The sequence below is a fragment of the Trachypithecus francoisi genome, unplaced genomic scaffold, assembly GCF_009764315.1.
Source record: "Trachypithecus francoisi isolate TF-2019V2 unplaced genomic scaffold, Tfra_2.0 Lachesis_group12, whole genome shotgun sequence".
Taxonomy (NCBI): domain Eukaryota; kingdom Metazoa; phylum Chordata; class Mammalia; order Primates; family Cercopithecidae; genus Trachypithecus; species Trachypithecus francoisi.
This window is the reverse complement of record NW_022681457.1, coordinates 82,305,723-82,330,222: the sequence shown is the minus strand read 5'-3', so window position 1 is coordinate 82,330,222 and position 24,500 is coordinate 82,305,723. Positions and strand designations below refer to the sequence as shown.

The following is a 24,500-nucleotide window of genomic DNA, read 5'->3' as shown; positions in this document are numbered from 1 at the left end:
TAAAGTTCATTTTCCTGTCTTGCTATGACCTTAAAAGAACTTAGAGAGGCAGGTTCTCATTTAGAGGCAATACACAGTACTATTTAATGCAATGACTTAAGGCAGGTGGATCAGATCATACAGTAAGAGTAAATGCTTCTTCCAAGGCAATCTTGGGAGAAAAAAATTTAACACAGTCCCCCTGCCAAGTTAGCGAAGGAAGAGGAGTGAGATCTCTGTAAGAAATGCTGATGAATCCACGTCAGGGCATTTCTAGTTAGAAATGGTATCCTCTGGTATGACATCAGAAGAGTTTAAGACTCCATAATCTGTATGTCAGCAAACCAGTCATTAGTCAGAGGCCATGCAGCAAGAGTTACCCTCAATGAGACAGCAGTGCTGAATAGAGGAAGAAAATTCTCCATTCAGTGACTGCTGTCAAGCCACTCTGTTTCTAGGATCATCCCTGGATGGATGAAGATAAAGACCAATAAAAAGGGTTGGTTGGTTTGCTTTTGCTACATCAAGGCATCTCTTGGCTATATCAACTACCGGCTACTTGATTACAAAATTCTGCCAATTATGGATTTTTAAAATAAACAATCAACTACAGACAACATGACCCTGCCATGAAGCAAGTCATAATTTAGGAAGAAATTTGTTACGGGGTGGGAGGGGATTAAACTAATACCCAAATGAGCCACGAACATGCAAGTCTACCAGACTCAGATCCTTTAGTTCAAGAAGAACTTCATGGATAAGGAAACCAAAGTTCAAAGGAATTATACGATTTAAGTCACTTAGTAATACAACAGCCAAAGCAGTACTAGAATCCCGATCTCCTGAGGTAAACGCAACTCAGGTAGTCAAAAGGTCAGGGTAGGAAAAAGGTTAACTGAAATGAAATTATGACCAGGAACGAGGACACTTGCCATGACTAATTTGTTGTTGTGGGTAAGAGGAAGAGGAGGCTCCTTTAATAAATACTGACTTGGCAAATGAAAATAAAGCAAACTCTGCAGAGAGTGGGTAAGCAAACCCTACCCACTTAGTAAATGTCTGCTAATTTTAGTTCTTTTAGAATAACTGGTGTTATAAGCTTTGAAGTCAGACATGTCAGAATACAAACCCCAGTTCTACCACTTACCACAGTATGATCTTAAGCAAATTACTTAAAATTCTTTTAGTTGCATTTTCCTATATATAAAATGTGGTCATCTACACTTGATTTGGGAGGATAATGTAAGATAATGTATCTAAATTACAAACAACAGTTAAAATCAAAACCTGCAAGGGTTGCTGAGTTTGCCTATGTTGCCACAATAAATTTTAATCAAGAAAATCGCCAGGTCAGTCTATGAATTAAATGAGTTACAACTATAGGATTATAGCAAGGAAACACAAAAGGAAACAGATGAAAAGAGGTTTTGGTAGCATATACTACATGAGCTCCAAATAATAAAGGACAGATCCTAATTCACAGTTAGCCAAACACAAGCCAGGAGACAAAAACTTACCAGAATTACAGGATACCTGTTGTGGGGGTGGGGGTGCCTGATGTGTTAACGTCTGATGCTGATGGTTCGGATGGTGCTGTATGTGTTGATGTGGAGAGGGATGCTGGGGGTGAGGAGACTGGAGCTGGCTGTGTTGCTGTGGGTGTGGTGCTGGGTGCGGGGAACGCTGTGAATGCTGTGGTAAACCATGAGGTCGATGGGGAGGATGTGGAGATGGCTGTGTGTGCATCTGGGGGTGAGATAGTGAGACTTGTGCAACCGAATTACTGCCTGTGGTGTTGAGGCCACTGCCATGACTGTTGGACAGGGTGCTTTGGTTGCTGTGTGGGTGAGTGCTCACTGTACTGCTGGGAGAGTGCTGATAGGAACATGAAGTGTGGGACTGCTGGGAAGATTCAGAAGGGATGTTCATCAAACCTAAAAACAGTCAGAGAGAGCAAGATCGTTTATGGTCAGATTTCAGCTGTATTTTATGACAAACGTTTGTAAAATTATTAACATAAAAGCATATGATGCCAGGGAGCTACACTGGTTCAATTTAACAAGTGCTAATGCAACATCCACTACAAACTAGGCTCTGTGGTTATTGAGAAGAAATATAATTCCCCACCCTTGAGCGGAAGAGAAAGACAAGATTATGACCAACAATGTAAGTACTAAAACTAAAGTATATAGAGGATTATGAAAACTGTTCCTTGTCTGTTCAGCTAGGAGGAGGCTCAATATATAGAAAAGCCTTTGTTTTAAAGACAGTGCCTGAATTGAGTCTTGAAAGATAAGTAAATGTTAGGCGAAAAGTGGGAAAGGTGTTGGGGTCACACTCAGGATGGTTCTCTGTAGGCATAAAGACCAAGGCTTTGATAGAAGATTGCACAATCTAAACTAAAACCCGATTGGCTAACAGTTTAAAACTTTTCCAAACAGGTAAAAGTAATGGAAAGACAAAGGAAAAGAAGATGTTGTTTATGCCAAATAGGGAAGGGGCATAGGCTGCGAGCTGGAACGTGCCTGTGAGCACTTCCAGCACAAATATTTTGGTTAAGGTACAAGGATATAGAATGTACTAGGTGCCTGTGAGCATGTTTAACAGCTACATAGGATAGGGCCCAACAAAGAGTTATTAGCATAAAGTAAGGAGGCTTAAAGGTAGTTTGTTTTTAAAAGAAACTATTATTTCTAACACTTATGATTTATTCTTTAACAAGAAGGGAAACTTTTGAAGAGGAACTTTTTACTTTCTACATAGTGAAGGTATAAGCTGCAGGATGAGCTCTATAAATGTTAGCTGCCATGATGATGATTAAGCCAAAAGTGCTTAATATTAAGGATAATTTTTGTTTGGTCTGCAAGTAGTTAGATAATCTTACTGCAACATTTGGTTCTATGTAACTAGACAATTTTCAAATCCCAAAGGGTGGCCCATGCAATGTTATGCTGAACCAAACATAAAAATAATTTTATTGAATGAAAAAAAAAATACCACAAGATAATATCAATCAATAAAATAACCAAGTTTTAAAAAGATAAAATTATTCTCGTATTTGTAATTAGTAGTAAAACTGTATTTGAGTACACTGCAAGATAATCTTAAAAGCTACCAAGTTTTACAGGCAGAAGAGTTAATAAAAGTTCTTGCCTGGGCCCTAGAAAATAGTCACATATAAGGAATCTATAGGGTTATTATTGTAAGATCAAAGAAAGCAGTAATTTATCAATTTTTAATAAAATCCTAGCATTTTACAAGGGAACCAAGGTCTGATCTGTATCAACATTTTCAATCTCAAATTGCTTTTAATAAAAGAAAGCAAAATATCTCTCTAGAAGCCCAATATATAAAACTGATAAGTATACTAAAGTTGTTTTTTTGAAGCTGGGGAAGGAAGCTTACTAGGTCTACCTCTGCATCTGCACACTTCTCCTCCAGCAGTCCCGAAGATCTTTACAAAAGCTGAGGCCTCTGAAGAAAACAATCTGAAAATCACTGATCTAATCCAATCCTCTTTATTGTACAAATGGGGACACTAAGGTCCAGAGATGAGAAGTTAACTCAGTTGACTTAATGGCAGAACCTGGACTAGAACCCAGAATTCCCATCGATGCTTTTTTTTTTTTTTAAATAGTGTGATGGAATGGAATTATGGGCTTCAGAAACTGTCATCACTGTTATTTCAAAGCCCTTATTTTTCTATTATGAATACCAAGGCTGGATTTGCTTAGCAAACTCTTCTATTAGTCCTTTTTATACTTTTATAGATAAAAAACTTAAAAGTTGAGCAAACATATAAATCTTACTTTAAACTCAAATGCTAACCAGAAAAGGCCATTTCACATACACATGATCAGTATTCATCAATATAAGTAACAGTATATAACATTAACATTAACTGAAAGTAAGTATTAACATGCAAACAGTATAAAGACGAGGATTTCTGTTCATTTTTGTTCACTGCTGTGAACATATAAACTTTCTGGATTGGGGTGCTACAGTTTCAATGTATGTGTCCCTCCAAAATTCACATGTTGGAACTTAAACCCCCAGGTGATGGTAGTAAGAAGTGGGACCTTGAGGAGGTAATGAGGGATTGGGCCTTGCAAAAGGGATGGAGAGAACTAGCTACTTTTTGCCCTTCCATGTCTCTGCTACATGAGGACACAGTGCTCAGCTCCATGTGAGAATACTGCTAAAAGGCACCATTTACCATGAACAAGCCCTCACCAGACACCAAATCTGTTGGTTCCTTGATCTTGAACTTCCCAACCTCCCAAACTGTGAGAAATACATTTCTGTTGTTTATAAATTACCCATTCTAAGGTACTTTGACATAGCAGCAGGAAAGGAATAAAACATGGGCTATAAATAGTTAATGTGCCAAACAAACAAGTAATTAGGAAATGCTTCAACAGTAGAGTTTCCAACAACTTCTGACTAGTCATCTTTGGGGAAAAGATGTGACATTTTTACTCTCTGATTAAAATTAAACCAGCAGTTAATGGGACGAGAATACATTATAGCAAGAATCTAGCATTTGGTTGAGATATAATGGTGCGTCTTAACTAAAGTCACTTTTAATATTAAAATCTGACTTACGTATATTGCGTAAAACAATGACCCAAAGTTTACTAGTAGCTGATGTATTCACTTCTAAGTGCCACACTCAAAATCACAAATTTGGTGCTACCACATTCCGATAGTTATCTTTTTACTAATACCAGTCAGACCAAAAGCAAGGCACGTCTATTCTTGTGGTGCAACATTCACCACTCAAACACTTCATATGCCAGATATCACTAATTAATTATAGTGGTGATTCCCATATGGTATAGATGCAGTGTCAGAATTCTTTAACACAGTGCTCCTGGATGACACTAGTAAACAAGTAGGCATGCAACATAAAATTTATCTGCCATTTTTGTGCTATGATATAAACAGAACATACTAAAGGCACAAAGGGCAAAATATAATTATCCAATTCTTTTTTTTTTTTTTTTTTTTTTTTGAGGCGGAGTCTCGCTCTGTCTCCCGGACTGGAGTGCAGTGGCCGGATCTCAGCTCACTGCAAGCTCCGCCTCCCGGGTTTATGCCATTCTCCTGCCTCAGCCTCCCAAGTAGCTGGGACTACAGGCGCCCGCCACCTCGCCCAGCTAGTTTTTGTATTTTTAGTAGAGACGGGGTTTCACCGTGTTAGCCAGGATGGTCTCGATCTCCTGACCTCGTGATCCACCCGTCTCGGCCTCCCAAAGTGCTGGGATTACAGGCTTGAGCCACCGCGCCCGGCCTAATTATCCAATTCTTATTGTGATGATAATATTCTAAGATTAAGAGTACAACAGCTGCCATGTGAAAGAATTTAAAAACCTTCTTCCAATAAAACTTTGTCATAAAAAAGGATTTAAGAAAACTCACCTTGCTGACTAAGTGACTGCTCAAAAACTGACTTATAAAGGCTCCGAAATGAGGCACTAAGATCTTCAAAATTATATTCTGAGAAAAGTAGTTGCTTGTCTCTTTCTGGAAGGTTGTACTGTGGTTGCTGCTGAGGAGTTAATGATTGAGAGACCGATTCTGGATGGCTTGTCACCTAACATTAAAAGAAAACACAACTAATTCAGCCTCTCTACTAATTACGACTGGCTTGTTATATAAAATATATAACTGAAAACAGTGCCAACACTGGAATTCAAAGAAAATAACTCTTCTGTCTTAAGCAAAACAGTTAAACTGAATCTTGAAGAACTGCAGAAGTCTAACCCAACCTCCATATTTCACAGAAGGAAAAGAATTCAAAGTTAAATAACTTGCCTTAGATTATATAAGTAAGTGATGAGTTAGGCCTAGAATCCTTCTAGGCTTTCTGTAGAATCTTCAATCATGATTTCTACAGAAGCTATTTTATCTCAAACTCCACTAAACTATAAAACTACTAACATTTCTTTCATTTATTCAATTATTTTTTAGTATACAAACCCAAATACTGTGAGTACTATGAGTCAGATGCATGGCTCTGCCCAAAGCAACAAGGAGCTTAAATATGCCTAACTCTTCATCTCCAGGGAAAACTTATCTTTAAAAGCAGAAAAACTAGAAATAAAATCAATAAAAGATAATCATCTATATTTCTTAAAGACTATGTACTATATGAAAAGGTGGTAAACTACCATTTGTTTAGTGTTTTGAAAAATTAATGTATGAACACTGACTAGAAACTTACGTAGCCATTAAAAATAATGCTCATAAGGAGTCTGCAATAACATGGAAAAATATGAATTTTTACATAAGAAAATGGCTCCGCCACTGGTACCCTAGTGTCCTTACACATCTCCACACAAACAATGTAGGCAAGGCTCCATGGCAGGATGACCTAAGCCTTGGTGAGCTGAGATTATCCTGGAACAAGTGGTTTTATTTATTAAAATTCTCATCTGCCCTCATGTCTTGCAGGAGATGGCCACAGGGCAGTTACTCATCTACCTTTCTATTTTGCAAGAGGTTGCCAAGAAACAGTTTCTCATCTACCTCCCTGGCTGAGTGAGGCATGGGACTTTCTGCCTTACTCCCTTAGGGTACAGCTACAGGTTATAAAACTGCTTAGCTGCACTATGGAATTTGTTCCTCTATTACAGAGTGAGCTACTACTCGAGTATTCTGTCATCTAGTACTGTCATGTGGGATGTAGGGAGCTGACACCATGCTAACCTGGTTTATACTGTCTGTATAAGTAATAAAACTATCTCAATCCATGTGGGCTCGTTGTGGCCTTACAGGATCAAACTATATAGGTGTGATAAACCCAATCGGCAGCTGCCACTGCACTGTTGCTTAGGGAATGCTCGACTATTTGACACCTTATTGTTGAAAGAAAACAGCAGGGACGGGCGTGGTGGCTCAACGCCTATAATCCCAGCACTTTAAGAGGCCAAGGCGAGCAGATCACCTGAAGTTAGAAGTTCGAGACCAGCCTGGCCAACATGGTGAAACCCTGTCTCAACTAAAAATACAAAAAGTAGCTAGGTGTGGTGGCTCACGCCTGTAATCCCAGGAACTTGAGAGGTTGAGGCAAGAGAATCGCCTGAACCTGGGAGGCAGAGGTTGTCGTGAGCTGAGATCGCGCCATTGCACTCCAGCCTGGCCAACAGAGCGAGACTCCATCTCAAAAACAACAAAAAAAGCAGTCTACAAAGTCTCGCTTTAAACAGGGCAGTTTAACCCTGTTACATTTATTGGCATAACGAACATGTTAGTTCTTCTGTCATCTAGTTCTATACATGCTTTTTAAATTTGTCGTTTTATAATGCTTTGTGATACTGGACTGTGTTCTTTGCGTTCTTTTGGTCAAGGTTTTTTACACTTAAATTACTTCAAAAAGCAACTTAAAATCATTATATCTTTGCTGAATTTGCTTCAATGTTCCAACTATTGTTTTATAACTTGACTTTGTCATTATTATTTAATTTAATTAATCTTGATCACGGGTAAATAATTTTTTTCAGGAAAGATACATGAAAACAAGGGCAGGATACTCTCTAATCTCTGCATATCAAAGAAAGTCTTTCTCTTGCCTTCATATATGAATTAAAATTTGGACATAAACTCATTCTCTCAAAACTCTGCATACAATGCTCCATTATCTTCTGGCATTTAGCAGTATCAAAGAGAAGCCTGAGGCCAGGCATGGTGGCTCATGCCTGTAATCCTAGCACTTTGGGAAGCCAACAGGGCAGGAGGATTGCTTAAGCCAGGAGTTCGAGACCAGCTTGGCCCACTTGGCAAGACCCTGTATCTAAAAAGAGAGAGAAAAAGAAAGGGGAGGTCTGATTTGTGTTTCTTTATATATAAACTTACTTATTCTGTCATAGTATTTATATGGGTAACCACTTATGAAATTTTAAAATTTGCCATAATGTATCTAGATACAGCAGTCCTTTGGTATCTGCGAGGGATTGGATACAGGAACCCCAACCCACTACAACACAAAATCTGCACATGCTCAAGTCCCTTATACAAAATGTTGTAATATTTGCATATAACGTATCCTCCCATATACTTTAAATCATCTCTAGATGATTAATACCTAATATAATCCAAAGTTATTAAACTATATTTTTTTTCTTTAAAAAAAAAAAAAACTTTGGGAGGCCGAGACGGGCGGATCATGAGGTCAGGAGATAGAGACCATCCTGGCTAACACAGTGAAACCCCGTCTCTACTAAAAAATACAAAAAACTAGCTGGGCGAGGTCGTGGGCGCCTGTAGTCCCAGCTACTTGGGAGGCTGAGGCAGGAGAATGGTGTGAACTTGGGAGGCGGAGCTTGCAGTGAGACGAGATCAGGCCACTGCACTTCAGCCTGGGCGACAGAGCAAGACTCCGTCTCAAAAAAAAAAAAGAAATAGTCTCGTTCTATCGCCCAGGCTGGAGTGGAGTGACATGATTACTCCTGGGTTCAAGTGATCCTCCCTTCTCAGCCTCCTAAGGTGCATGCCACAGTGTCTGGCTATTTCACTTTTTAAAGATGGGGTCTCACTATGTTGGCTAGGCTGATATCAAACTCCTGGTCTCAAGCAATCCTCTTGCCTCAGCCTCCCAAAGTACTGAGATTGCGGGTATGAGCTAACTCATTCCAGCATATATTTTTTATTGCTGTACTTTTTTTTTTTTTATAGTTGAATCCCTCCCCCTTTTTTTTTATTATACTTTAAGTTTTAGGATACATGTGCATAATGTGCAGGTTTGTTACATATGTATACTTGTGCCATGTTGGTGTGCTGCACCCATCAACTCGTCAGCACCCATCAATTCATCATTTATATGAGGTATAACTCCCAATGCAATCCCTCCCCCCTCCCCGCTCCCCATGATAGGCCCCGGTGTGTGATGTTCCCCTTTCCGAGTCCAAGTGATCTCATTGTTCAGTTCCCACCTATAAGTGAGAACATGCGGTGTTTGGTTTTCTGTTCTTGTGATAGTTTGCTAAGAATGATGGTTTCCAGCTGCATCCATGTCCCTACGCAAAGGACGCAAACCCATCCTTTTTTATGGCTGCATAATATTCCATGGTGTATATGTGCCACATTTTCTTAATCCAGTCTGTCACAGATGGACATTTGGGTTGATTCCAAGTCTTTGCTATTGTGAATAGTGCCGCAATAAACATACGTGTGCATGTGTCTTTATAGCAGCATGATTTATAACCCTTTGGGTATATACCCAGTAGTGGGATGGCTGGGTCTTTTTTTTGTTTTTAATTGTATTTTGTTGTTCAAATATTTTCAATCCAAAGTTTGGTTAAATCTGTGGATGTGGAACCTACAGATATGGAGGGCTGACTGTATAGGTTTTTTCCCATTAATTTCTTCTAGAACTCAGTATCCCTTTAAATCTCTATTTCTTCTGAAAACCGCTTCTATAACAACTTTTTCTTCTGCAGGGACAACTACAATTCTCAGTTCTCCACATTTATTGTCTTCTTTTACATAATTTTTATTCCATTTTCTTTCTTCTCCATTGTGGGATAATACTTTTTTCCACAGGGCAATAATAATTTTGCAGAGGCAACTTTCTTTTTTCCTACATTCAATGTGAATTTTAATTCTGCTATGTTTTTCTTTCCCTTGCGTTATTTTCTTTCGGGTCTCTCCCTTTATATCTTTGTCCCGTGTAAGTTTTTTCCTATTTACTCATCCTGGAACAACAGGGAGTGATCTGGTAAGATCAAGTTTATACTGACAAACAATGTGGTGTGTAGCTCTTGGGCTCTATTATCTGCTCACTGAGGAAGACAGTTGCCAGGTAGTTTGAAAAGAATAATAGATACCCTAAGAGTCACGTTCTTGTAATAGGTAACAAATTAGTATAGAAGCAAGAGTACTCACACACAGGTCCCTTTATAGCATGGCTTTTTGCCCCCTGGATCCAAACTGAAAATACATGAGTAGTTAACAATTGAGTACCAGGCCACCCTAACCTCTGGGATTTACAGAATTCCCTTCTCAGATCTACAGCTGGAAACCATGTTGACACACACATCTTCTAAGTTCTTTTTCTAAGAAGTACAGCATATATATACCAACTATCGCTCTACTAAAGTGCAATTTTTTTCCTGTTCCAGTGGCTTTTCTCTTGGACACAGAACAGACAGAATAAAGGAGACCAAAATCTGTTAACACTGCACAACCATTTTTTAAAAATCGAATATGGTACCAAATTAAAACACTAACAAGTTACAATCTCCTCTAATTAAGTTTTATCTACTTACAAACTTAATTTATTAGTGAGAAAAACATACCTTCATTTTTAAATTCGCATTTCAATTATATTTGGTTTAGTTTTAAGTACTAAATGAATAACTATTAACATGTTAACTTCATCAAGACTTACCGGTGTATAACTATGCACACTTCCAACACTGTTCAAATTAACAGATGCCAAACTCTGGTCTGAGAGACTGTTGTTAAGGCTACTGCGTGGGCTATCACTACCATCTTGATCAGTGTTATACAATGTTACCTAAAATGAAAAAAGAAAAATGACAACTGAATATAAGGAGTACTTCTTAAGCAATTCTGCAAAAATACAACTGAGCAGGCATATGGCAAGAAGAAATCTCAGTGGCCTTTCCCTAGGTGCTCACTCCAATTCCATGCCCCATATGGCTAAGTTCACGTTCATCATAAAATAATTTTCTCAATACTCAAACTAAAGGACATGTCTTTTAGAGGTATAGAAATTCAATTTATAGCATAATTTACCGGGTATAATTAGCCCATAAACATTTAATAAAAGAGGAATATAATAGATTTTTACTCTATTAAATATTTCTATAATGCATACATTTTTGCTCAGGCTTTAAGCAAAATTACTGTTCTATCAGAATCTTAGAAATCAAAAAGAAGCATATACAAAAAAACAAGATTTTTTTTTTTTTTTAAATCACAGGCCTCACAGCATTTTTTTTTTTTTTTTTGAGATGGAGTCTCGCTCTGTCACCCAGGCTGGAGTGCAGTGGCCGGATCTCAGCTCACTGCAAGCTCCACCTCCCGGGTTCACGCCATTCTCCTGCCTCAGCCTCCCAGGTAGCTGGGACTACAGGCGCCACCACCTCGCCTGGCTAGTTTTTTGTAGTTTTTAGCAGAGATGGAGTTTCACCGTGTTAGCCAGGATGGTCTTGATCTCCTGACCTCGCGATCCGCCCGTCTCAGCCTCCCAAAGTGCTGGGATTACAGGCTTGAGCCACCGCGCCCGGCCCCCTCACAGCATTTTTAATACTGAAGATTGGGAACAATTGTTCAACACATTCATAAAATCATAAATACATGATCTAACTTTAAAAAAATAATATGTTAATATATACATTAGATATGAAGAACTGTCAAACTGTTGTTAATGGTTTTCTGGAAGGGGCTGAGGAATCCTGAAAACTTTTACATTTGTGTATATTTTTACAGTACTTGAGTTTGTCTATAAGCATTATAATTTTTAATTTAGAAACAAACAAACAAAAAAAGGTATTTTTGGAATAGAAAACTAGCCTATTTGCAGTGAGCCAAGATCGCGCCACTACACTCCAGCCTGGTGACAGAGCAAGACTCTGTCTCAAAAAAAAAAAAAAAAAAGTAAATATAAAGGAAAAAACAATAATAAAATAATAAATATTATCATGAATAAGAGTTCTGACCTCATGGACTCTCTACAAAGGTCTCAGTTACCCAGGTATCCAGAGACCACACTTTTGAGAACTACTGATACGCTGTATGACCAGCACTCTAGAAGCTCACGTACTCTCCCAGTCATCACGCACGTCAGTCATTATCCATCCTGTATCTCCTGTCCCAGGTAACCACTTCTATCACTATTGATTGGTTTTCTTATTTTTGAACTAAGTATAAATGGAATCACATAGTGTATATCCTTTTTTAAAGGCCTTGTTTTCTATTGCATTAATATCTACTCTTAATCTTTATTATATTTCCTTCTTTCCTTTTTAAAATTCATTTTTTTCATGCAATAGAGCTTTATTGTTTTATCATTTATATATTTGGAAGCATAAATCCTCCATGTTTTATCCTTTTCTTCAATATTTTCTTTTCTTTTTTTGAGATGGAGTCTTGCTTTGTCGCCTAGGCTGGAGTACAATGGTGAGATCTCAGCTCACTGCAACCTCTGTCTCCCGGGTTCACGTGATTGTCCTGCCTCAGCCTCCCAAGTAGTTGGGATTACAGGTGCACGCAACCATGCCTGGCTAATTTTTGTTATTTTTAGTAGAGACAGGGTTTCACTATGTTGGTCATGCAGGTCTCAAACTCCTGACTTCATGATCCACCCCCACCTCAGCCTCCCAAAGTGCTGGGATTACAGGCGTGAGCTACCACACCCAGCCTTCAATATTTTCTTTAGCTACCTTTAGTCATTTGGATTCTCATTTTTGTTTTAATATCAGCTTATTTTCTACCCATCGCCTCTCTTCCCACAAAGAACATCTGGACTGGAATCACATTAAATTTGTATAGCAACTTTGGAAAAACTGACTTCTTTACAATAGTCTTCTGCATGAAAATTATATTATCTATTTATTTATATCATTTTCTTTCAGTAATTTTTATAGTGTTCTGTGTAGAGTTCATCTTTCATTTAAGCCAAGGTATTTGAAGTTTCTGAATGCTAACGTAAGTGTTATCTTTCACATTTTATTTTCAAACTATCTGTGGCTAGTAGGCAGAAATAAAATTGATTTCTGAAGAGAATTCGCTAAATTCACTTATTAATTTTAAGGCTTTATTCATAGATTCTTTTCAATTTTCTGTGATCATCAGTGGCAACTCTGTCTTTCAAAACTTTATGCTTTTTATTTCTTGTTTGTAACTTCTAACTGGCAAGGACCTCCAACACAATGTTAAATAAAAGTGCTGACAGCAAACATCTTTCTCTTCTTCCATACCTCAAAGAGAAAGTTTTCGGTATTTCACCATTTAATATAGCATTTGCTATATGCTTTGTAGATATTCTTTATCACATTGAAAAAAATTTCCACCTATTTACAGCTTTCTAAGGGTTTTATTAAGTCATGACCTCTGAGTATGCCTTTGTAATATTCCGCATAAAATGTGGAGTATACATGTAGCACTTCTAACTACAAACAGAAGAACAGCAGCAATAGATTTCCTAGTGCTAGACGTAGCCTGCATTTCTAGAATACAACTGTGTTTGTGATGTTCTTTTTTTATGTATTGTTGGATTAAATTAGACAACATTTTGTTTAAAATTTTAACACCTATGCTCATGAGACTGGCTGAAAATTTCCTTTCTTGTAAAATTTTTTTCAGGTTTTGCTACTTAGGCTATGATGGTTTCATAATATAAATTGGGACATGTTACCTCTTTTTTAAAATTCTCTTGAAGTGTTTATATAAGATCAATGTTATTTTTTCATTACATAATTATAAGAATTCCTTGAAGCTTGCTGGGCCTGAAGTCTTCTATAAACAAATATTTTTAATTACGGGTTTAATATATACAAAAGTATTAACGTTTTCTATTTATTCTTGTGCCAGTTTTGATAAGTCATTTTTTACAATTTTGTCTATTTCATCTAAAATTTCAACTTTATTTACGTAAGATGTTCATATCTATCCTTCCATTATCTTTTTAATTCTGTAGAATCCACATAGCTCCTTTTTTTCATTCCAGATATTAGCAAATTGTATTTCTCTTTCATCAACTTTAATAGTACCTTTCTGTTGTTTCATTTTTGAAAGCTTTTTATTGCTGTATCTCCAAATTTACTAATCTTTCCTTCTGTTTAGTCTGTTATTAATCCCATCTAGTGTAGTTTTCAACTCAGACACTGCAATTTTTATCTCTAGGAATTTGCTTTGGGTTTATATTCCATGTGTCTACACAGATTGTTCAATGTGTCTTTTAGCTTCTCCATGAAATACAGATATAACTGCTTTAATGTCCTTTTCTAAGCTAATTCTATCATCTCTATCATTTCTGGGTCAGTTGTGACTTTTTCCTCATTATGGGTTGTTCACTGTAAAAAAGTAAAGAACATTAGTGAGCTTTGGGGACAGTTTCAAGTAAACTAATAAACGTATAAGTTGCTGGTGGCAATCCAGATCTACGCAAAGAAATAAAGAATACCAGAAATGGTAACTATGTGGGTAAATGTAAAGCCATTTTTTCTTTCTGATTTAAATCTCTTGAAATGGTAATTGACTGTTTAAAGCAAAAATAACAAATATGTATTGTGGGTTTCTATCATAGACAGAAAAAAATGGGAGTGTACAGTAATAAAGTTCTTATACATGATATAGTATAGTATCTTCATATTTTTAATAGAGATGGGTTTTTGCCATGTTGGCCAGGCATGTCTTGAATACCTGGCCTCAAGTGATCCACCCGCCTCAGCCTCCCAAATTGCTGGTATTAAAGGGGTGAGCCACCACACCCAGCCCAAATATTGTATATCTTTAAATGAGGTTGTTTGTTGTTTTGATTTGGTCTGCATGTTCTGTAAGTTACAGAAAGGCATGCTTAAATATATTACCATGATCTTCTTTATTCCTTTTTCCTCTCCTCCTGCACACTAAAAACAACCTTGTTTGACCTTTTCCCCATGTCCCATTTACCTCAAGTTTTTCTGAATTTTCCATCTTTTCTTCTCTCTGTGCTTCCATCTGCACGTTTTCTATAGACCTATCTTCCAGTTCATTAAATTTCTCTCCTGATGTGTCTGATCTGCTATTAATCCCATCTGCCAGGTTTAATCAAGTTTCCTCTTGATTCTTCCATACAAATTCCAATTCTCTGGTAAATTTTCTATAACTCATCTATTTTCTTGACCATATCAGTTATAGTTATTTTGCGATCAGTGTTTATACTGTCTCCCCCCAACTGCATGTTTAGTTATTTCAAACTCTCTCTCCTAGCACGCCTGGAAATTTTGACTGAACGCTACACCTTACACTTATGGAAAATTACAGAAGCTCTGGATGATGATGTTATCTTCCTCCAGAGAGAATTCCATTTTCTTTTGGCAGAAAGAATATTAGCATACCAAACTGTTGAGGCTGATCTATCTTGGCTTGCACTTACTCTTAGAACAAAATTCTTCTCAGATATCAAGTTGAAAGCCTACGGTGTATTACCATGGCTCTCTCCTCCTTTGAAGACCATAAATTACAATATTTGTCCTTCCTGTTCTGTGACAGTGTTGAATTTTGGCTAGCGAAAAACTACTTTGAGTCTGAGCCCTAGCATACACAATGAGGAGTTGGCAAATGCCTTAAGTGGATACTGCTTACAAAAAGTTGAACTCAGCCGTGTGTGGTGGCTCATACCTGTAATGCCAGCACTTTGGGAGGCCAAGGTGGGCAGATTACCTGAGGTCAGGAGTTTGAGACCAGCGTGGCCAACATGGTGAAACCCCTTCTCTATTGAAAATACAAAAATTAGCCAGGCGCAGAGGTGGGCACCTGTAAAGCTACTTGGGAGGCTGAGGCAAAGAATTGCTTGAAACCGGGAGGCGGAGGTTGCAGTGAGTCGAGATCGCACCACTGCACTCCAGTCTGGGCGACAGAGTGAGATCCTGTCTCAAAAAAAAAAAGTTGAATTCACCCCTGAGATTCCTCAGGATCTCGGCTCTGCAAGCCCTGGCTGTTTGGTAACTCCAAACTCCAATTTTTGTCTCCCTGGTTTAATGAGAGCTCTACGCTACTGCTCCCTGTGTAGCCCCTACGCCATGCACTGAGAATTTGGAAATGTACCAAAGGAAAATGTACAAAGCTTATCTCAATGTGTTTACCTCTTCTCTGGGCTCCTGACCCCTGAAGTCCTGGCTGTCTTAGTTTCCAATACCTCTCTCTTCTTTTTTTTTAATCAAAGAGGTGGTGGGGAGGGGTGTGTGGCTATGTCTGTCTGGTATTTTACACAGATAGACAGAAAGGTTAATCTAATACTAGTAGTCTGTCATATCTGGATGCAGAAATCCAAAATCTTCAGTTCCTTTGACATCCACATTATTTGGTCATAAAGTCCCAGCATTACTACTTCCTAATTGTTTCCTAGTAACCACACTATCATCTATGTTTAGGTCCTCATCACCACTTAGACTACTGCACAGAGCAGTATTAGGTATTTCTGATTCTAACCCATCCACTTCACCAGAAATTCTCATCTAGCTGGTCACCATTAGAGATCATTTTTTAAAGTACATATTTCTGGGCCCTACTCATCATGACACAGTAACTGATTTGGTAGAACTGCAATGGAATCCTGGGATTACCACCACTACCACGACCCACCCCCCACCACCCTCCACCCTCCACCCTCCAACTGCCCCATAAATCCTCTAAGTGACTGTGATGTAATGATTTCAGATTGCCATGTGGGAAGAATCATTCCTCTATGCCTAGGCTGCCAGTTTCCTTTCTGAACTGGAAATTTGAATTATGTCACTCTGATTATAATCTGTCATCTGTTTAATCATTATCTTTCTGCAAGTAAAAAGATCCTAGGAGTGCCATGTTAGTGCAATGGTGTATGTGTATGTGTTCACATTTACGTGTGCGCGTGAAGTGGGAGAATGAAAGTCAGAGAGAGGGAGAGAGAAAAAGAGGGTGAAATCTAGAGGGAGAAAATGAAAACAAGACTGACAGAGAATCTAAGTGTAAGTATGAGAGATGTATAGCTCTGGAGTATTCATGGTCCAGTAGGGAAGAAAACAGATGAACAAAACTAGATTCATGAACCTCCCAGAACCTTTTCAGGGTTTTGAGATGTAACGTTAAGAAACTGTCTTATAAAGAAGAGACAGATATATACCTGTATCCCACTAGGTATATAATGACCCATCACAAAGTTGTGACTCAACATCAAAATGTAGCAAACGACCATATACTGTTTCTGGCTATATTCCTAGACTTGAATATCATGAAAATAGGTAGACCACCATCCCAGCAAACTCTATGAGGCTGTCCAATTATTTATTTTACTTGACTCTGTTAACTCATCAGAATTTGACAATCTTTTTTTCAACCACATATTTGGAGAGGTAATTAATGATTTTGAAACAAATTGATTCAATAAAATGCTGGCTCACAAATTCTACCAATGGGAACTGTGAGAGCCAAGAATTTTTAAACAAGTATAGAACTTCTCAATAAGCACCTTCCAATTTCTCCTGAGAGGTATTTTGTTCTAATCTGTGCATACCTCAAAACATTCTGAATTTAGCCTTCAAGCTACTATGTATAGGGTAAACAAATATATATAGTCTTTAAACTGAACCATACAGGATTCTATCATTACTACAAAGGCAAATTAAATGTACTACTCAATGACATTACAATAATGTTTTAAAAAATGAAATTACTTTGTTAGTCACAGTGTTGATTGCCAGAGTTGGAGAGGCACTTCCCGAAATAATACACTCCATTCCCAAAGAATCTGAATCTATGCTATATGGAGTTGAGGCCTAAAATATAAGAACAAAATAAATAATTATTAGCTCATATATCCAGCAACTTTAACACAGTTTGAAGGGATCTCATCAAATTCTCGAACATTCAGTTTTGTGCTTTTTTTCTGAAAATGAATTTAAATCACTAGTGAAATCTATTCTACTATATTTTAGTATGCTACTGACCTGATACTACAAAGTCCTTTGGTATGGCTATTGTCTACCAACTCTTTTAATTGACTGCGAGATAGGCTGAAAAAAATTATAAACTTCTGTAGTGATAACTGCTAATGATCCCCTAATATTCATTCTCCCCTCATCTTTTTCAGTAATAGATCTTTACAGTATCTACTCATGTCTGCCCAGCCACAGACTACCTTTCCAGATTCATGAGCTACTTGTGGCCATGTGACTACAGTGTAACCAATGGGATGTGAGCAGGAATGATGTGTGCCACTTCTGGGTCATGTCTTTGAAAGAAACCTGCTTGCCCACCATTCATTCTTCCTCTCTTATTGCAGATTTAAGACAGATATAGTGGTGGTGATCTTGCTTAACCATAAATAGCTGAGGGTAATATCCTGGGAAAATACCGGAAAAACAGGATTAGAAGGAACCTCAACATCTGAATGACCTTGTCAAACAGAGCTGTTTATATCTCTGACCCACCCATCAGCTTGGGCTTCTACCTGACAGAGAAATAAATCTCTCTGGTTTAAGCCAGTTATAGATTTTTTAAACTTTTGCTATTTATTTTTATTGATACATATTAGGTGTACATATTTTCAGGATACATGTGCTAATTTAATACATTCATATAATCAAATGAAAAATGTGAGATATCCTCAAACTTTATTTATCTTTTGTTTATACTGGGAATATTCCAATTATTCTCTTCTTAGCTATTTTGAAATATACAATTAATGTTAACTACAGCCACCCTACTGATTTATCAGACATCAGGTCTTATTTCTTCTTTTTCTTCTTTTTTGGGATGGAGTCTCGCTCTGTTACTCAGGCTGGAGTGCAGTGGTGCAACCTTGGCTCACTGCAACCTCCACCTCCCATGCTCAAGTGATTCTCCTGCCTCAGCCTCCCGAGTAGCTGGGATTACAGGTATGTGTCACCATGCATGGCTAATTTTTGTATTTTTAGTAGAAACAGGGTTCACCATGTTGGCCAGGCTGGTCTCGAACTCCTGACCTAAAGTGATCCACGTGCCTCAGCTTCCCAAAGTACTGGGATTACAGGCGTGAGTCATCATGCCCAGCCAGTTCTTCATGTCTTCTATCTAAGTGTATACTTACATCCATTAATCAACCTGTCTTCATCTCCCTTCCCCCTACCCTTCCTGGCCTCTGGTAATCACCAATCTATTTTCTATCTTCATGAAATCCACTTTTTTAGCTACTACATATGAATGAGAATATGCAATATTTGTCTTTCTGTTAGTGTACATCAGTTATAGTTTTATTTTTCTTCCTTTGCTAGAGCAACTGAACAACCTCCTAAATATACTTCATATGTACTGCTTAGAGTTAACATGGGTGTCAAAAACAATACAGAAAGTTTTCTGCTATTGGAAATTTTGAATTTCCAATTCAAAATTGTGATAACTCTTCTCTCTCTCCTAAGAAATGTTTTTTATTGCTTTATTGAGCCCTCAAAAGTTCAACTTCAATGGTAAATGTTAAAGAGGGGCAAATAGAAATAACTTATGGTTATGATGCTAGTTGCATATATATTCTCTCTCTGGCAAAAACTCTTTGATCCGAAACACATGATCCAAAAACACATGATCCTAACTATACATGCATTTTTAAAAGATCATACCAGATGAGTGAGAGAGCAATTTCACCAAGACACATTTCTGAAATTAACCTATCCTTTAATCCCTCAGCATTTTTCTCATCAGATAATCTAATCAACCTTTGGGCAGAGAATAGGGGTCTTGATTGAAAAAGACCAGAGCTACCCCTACAAGCTAGAATCCAGCACTTAGGTCCCAGGTATACACTGAGAGCAAGGTGAAATAGAAGAGCTATTAAAAACAACTCTATTTATGCCTCAGTTTTAGTGCCAGCCAACCAAGCTATAATTAAGTTAACACATAAGATTACTTTAGAAAGGTACAAATCTCATATTCCCTTAACTCAACTCAGTCATCTCCGTCTGAACTACTGGTTCACTAATTCTCTTTCTTCCCTTCTGGTAGGATAAGGGAAAGTTGTATTATGTGATGTCATGCAAATTACTTGAACTTTATGCTTGTTTTCTCATCTACAAAAAGAGGATTATGATACTACCTTTAGAGGTCTGTTAAGAACATCAATAAAATATTTCATGTAAAACACTTAGCATGGTAACTGAAACACACAGTAAGTGCTGGCCACTATGATGACCACTAGAATATATCTGCTACTGATGCCAAGGACCTGCTGATACAAAGAAATACTCATCCCTCAACAAAATACTAGCAAATCATATTCAACAGTTCAATAAAAGGATCATTCACCATGATCAAGTGGGATTTATCCCTGGGATGTAAGGCTGATTCAATATACATGCATCAATAAATGTGATTCACCATATTACAAGAATCAAAGACAAAAAGAATGAAGGATCATCCCAAAGATACTTTAAAAAGCATTTGACAAAATACAATATCCTTTCATGACAAAAACGCTCAACAAATAGGGTATAGAAAGAACATTACTCAACACAATAAAGGTCATATATAATAAGTCTATAGCTAACACCATACTCAATGGTGAAAAGTTAAAGGCTTTTCCTCTGAAGACCAGGAACGAGACAAGGATGTCCAGTCTCACCATTTCTATTCAACATAGTACTGGAAGGCCAAGCCAAAGCAATTAGGCAAGAGAAGGAACTAGAGATGCTCCTTGACTTATCATGGGCTTATGTCCCAATAAACCCATCATAAATTGAAAATACCGTAAGTCAAAAATGCATTTACTGTACTTAACCTACTGAACATCACAGCTCAGCCTAACCTACCTTAAACACGTTCAGAACACTTACATTAAGCCACATATGAGCAAAAGCATCTATTTTATAATAAAGTGTTGAATATCTCATGTAATTTATTGAATACTGTATTGAAGGTGAAAACCAGAATGGTTGTATAGGTACTTGAAGTACTGTTGCTACCGAATATGTATTGCTTTTGCACTATCATAAAGTCAAAAAAATGTAAGCTAAAACATTCTCTAAGTCAGGTACTATCTACAAAAGGCATCCAAATAGGAAACAATGAAGTGAAATTGTCTCTGCTGATGACATGCTCTTATATAGAGAAAATCCTAAAGAATTCAACAAAAACAGAACAGTATTCAGTAAAGTTGTAAACAAATTCAGTAAAGTTGCAGGACACAAGATTAACCTCTAAAAATCAGTAGCCTTTCTATACACTAACAACAAAGTATCTAAAAAAGCTATTAAGAAAACAATTCATTTTTTCTTTCTCCAAGATGATAGATTAAAGGGATTAACATGCCCCTCCCACTTGGAAAAATAAAATCATGTGTAGAAATTCAAGTTGTGAACTTCCTTCCTAGAAGCAACACAGGAACGTAACAGAAAAACTGAAAGAAACCGCAGGCCTTTTGAAAGAAGTGGTGGGCAGCAGCCTACACCATGAAGCAGGTAGAAAACTGTGTCTATAGAGCTTGAGTGGGAGACAGGCTTCCTCAAAGACACATACTCCCACTAGGGAGTCAGGCCAGTGGGAACTGCCTTAACCCTACCCAGGTATAAAATATCTTAACCCAATCCAGGCCACGGGGGAATGCCTTAATGCTACCCAGTGCTGGAGCCGACTTAATGAGCAGTGGGGAGAACATGAGGAGAAGCAGCATCAGGACATGCTTTGCATCCATTCCCAGACTCCAGCAGGCCCGGAGGGAAGCCATTCCTGATCCTATCTCAGGGAAGACTGCCAGCTAATTCAGGCAGAGGTCACAGGTTGAGAGATGCTGCCAACTGAGACTCGTGATATAATCTTGAGTGCAGATGGACCCCCTTGGCCAGAACAGAGGGGCAAGTGAGAAGTGTGCTATAGCCACAGGTGCAGGAGCTGGGTGTCCCTGCTTTGCAGGCAGACCTGGAGGGATATGGCCTGAAAACTGTGGTTTCTGTCTTGGCTGGGAAGGCTTATAGCCTGGGGCAGTTCTGAGTTCTAACTGCTGGCTGCCTGCAACCCAACTAGTTGCTGCTAGCAGAACACTGTGTGTGAGACCCGTCTTGCAAGTCCGTGGGAGCTGAGTGGGCCTTACTGCCATTTGCTACACCCGATGCCCCATGCGGATTATTCTGTGCATCAGAGGCAGCTGTGCTCCATCCACCCTGTAACACTATCCCGACAGCCACGGAACTGCCCTCTGACCCCAACTGGGGCCACTGCTTGCGCTCACATGTCAAGAGCCAGAGTGCAGACTTGCCTGACCCGGCCCCCATCTGGCTTTGTCCCTTCACTCGCCCTGGCAGCATAACACAACAGACTGGGACTTTGGGAAGCCCCATAGCCCCACCTATTACCTGAGACACCAGAGTATCTTGGGTAACATAAGGCAAGCACAAATCCCACCACTACCACCATAGTTGGTGTTCTTTTGCAAGCATCACCTCTTGAGGCCAACCAGCACAGCCCATTACAACATCTGCAAGGACAATAACACCACCCTCAGGAAGGAGAAATTTTTTGCATGACCTCAGCTATCGTCATTGCCTGTATCACCCTGGCTAACCAGAAGGTCCTGAGTCTGTCCACGTGCCCAGTACATTACTACTACAGTTGGCATCTGAGAAAGCCAACACAAGCTGGCATTTGAGAAAGCCAATACAAATCTCAAGGAGATTTCCTTGAGATAACCAAGGAAATCTCATAGTCTACGTAACTCCCTTCCCACCCCCATCAGAGCTGGTGCTGGTACCCGCTGCTGGGAGACTAGAGGACAGGTCATATCACTGAATCCCTTGCACACATTCCCCAGCACCAGCCTGGAGTGCGGCAACCCCATTCAGCAGCCACATCCAGAAGAGCAGCAAGCTCCACAACAGTCTGGCCCTCAGGGACTGCTACTCCTAAGGGAAGGGGCAGGGCGGGGGGGTGTACTACATTAAGGGAGCACCTCATGAGACAAAAGAAACCAGACTGCAGGCCTCAAGTCCTTTAACTTTCCACTTGTGGGGAAGGTTCTTTTAGAAGAGAAACATGTACAGTGCTAAGCTCAGTGGGGAAAGTTTGTTTGGCTCTACCCAGAAGTCAGGCGGCCCTGGTGCTCATAAAGGGTCTAGAAGAAGGGGATTTCTTCTCCTCTCGCCCATCATTGCAGACACAGCTGGGGCCTCTCCCACGGGAGCTTGGCATGGGTGCATCTGTAGATACTCTTCCTGGAACACTTTGGGGTAACTGCATCCCTATAGGAGGTGTGCCCGCCAGATTCAGGCCTCCATGAGAGGTAGAGTCATAATCCCTCTTTACATGGAACATCACAATCCTGCAGATGAAAAGAGATGCCTGTCTGATATGAATAGCTAGAACATCTGGTGAGGAGTGTGACTGGGGGGTGCCTGTTTTCCTGCCAGCCTGAAAGACAGCTTTGGTGGTTTCTTTCCTTCCCCTTGAAAAGACCTCAGTGCATTTCACTGAGAGCTTCCCTAGCAGCCTCTGCCAAGGCTGGGAACTTTGCCCACCACTGGGGTATTACCTCCTTTGGCCATACCTGTGGGTACCTCCTACCAGCCTCAAGCCTAAACTATTCAATTCAGTGAATAAAGTATTACAGGAGAATTTTTTTTTTTTTGAGACGGAGTCTCGCTCTGGCACCCAGGCTGGAGTGCCTTGGCCAGATCTCAGCTCACTGCAAGCTCCGCCTCCCAGGTTTACACCATTCTCCTGCCTCAGCCTCCTGAGTAGCTGGGAGTACAGGCACCCGCCACCTCACCTGGCTAGTTTTTTGTATTTTTTAGTAGAGACGGGGTTTCACCGTGTTAGCCAGGATGGTCTTGATCTCCTGACCTCGTAATCCGCCCATCTCGGCCTCCCAAAGTGCTGAGATTACAGGCTGAGCCACCGCGCCCCGCAGAGAAATTTTTTTTTTTTTTTTTTTTTTTGAGACGGAGTCTCGCTCTGTCGCCCAGGCTGGAGTGCAGTGGCCGGATCTCAGCTCACTGCAAGCTCCGCCTCCTGGGTTTACGCCATTCTCCCGCCTCAGCCTCCCGAGTAGCTGGGACTACAGGCGCCCGCCACCTCGCCCGGCTAGTTTTTTGTATTTTTTTTTAGTAGAGACGGGGTTTCACCATGTTAGCCAGGATGGTCTCGATCTCCTGACCTCATGATCCGCCCGTCTCGGCCTCCCAAAGTGCTGGGATTACAGGCTTGAGCCACCGCGCACGGCCGAGAAAATTTTTAAATGCACACCACTGGGGAACAAGATAAGCTTCAAGAGACCTCTGCCATTCCAGCTCCACTGGAGATAGTGAGCCTGCTCACACACCCTGCACAATGCTACTACAACCAGCATCTGAGAAAGCCACTACACAAAGATTCTCTGTAACCAAGAAACTCATATAGAGTTTTCACTACGGAAAGCACCCAGAGCCAAAGCTGGGTGACAATAAACCATAAACATTAAAGTTACATCCTGGAGTAGTGGGGGTGAGGGGGGCCGGGGGAAGGTAAGAAATGAAAAGACACAGTTGAATCAAAAATAAGTTCAAGAATAATTAGAAGTGGCCGGGCACAGTGGCTCAAGCCTGTAATCCCAGCAATTTGGGAGGCCAAGGTGAGAGGATCATTTGAGGTCAGGAGTTCGAGACCAGCCTGGCCAACATGGTGAAACATCATTTCCACTAAAAATACAAAATTTGGCTGGGCATGGTGGCATGTGCCGGTAGTCCCAGCTACTCAGGAGGCTGAGTCAGGAGAATCATTTGAACCCAGGAGGCGGAGGTTGAGCCAAGATGGTGCCACTGCACTCCAGCCTGGGCGACATAGCAAGACTCCATCTCAATAATAACATAATTCAA

At 39.5% G+C, this 24,500-nt stretch overlaps 1 protein-coding gene across 5 annotated transcripts in view; it reads right to left on the bottom strand.

Annotated features, from left to right (window-relative positions):
- Positions 1-24,500, bottom strand: part of FOXJ3 (forkhead box J3) — a 157,416-nt gene that overhangs the window by 12,928 nt on the left and 119,988 nt on the right. For all 5 annotated transcript variants that reach the window (XR_004440907.1, XR_004440908.1, XR_004440910.1 and 2 more), the window contains 4 exons: positions 17,364-17,465; positions 10,370-10,498; positions 5,401-5,575; positions 1,497-1,913 (listed from right to left, as the gene is read on the bottom strand). Coding sequence is in view for 1 of the 5 variants with exons in the window: in XM_033226864.1 (XP_033082755.1) it covers positions 1,497-1,913; positions 5,401-5,575; positions 10,370-10,498; positions 17,364-17,465 (823 nt within the window). In the remaining 4 variants the exon portion in view is untranslated. The remainder of the gene's footprint in view (positions 1-1,496; positions 1,914-5,400; positions 5,576-10,369; positions 10,499-17,363; positions 17,466-24,500) is intronic.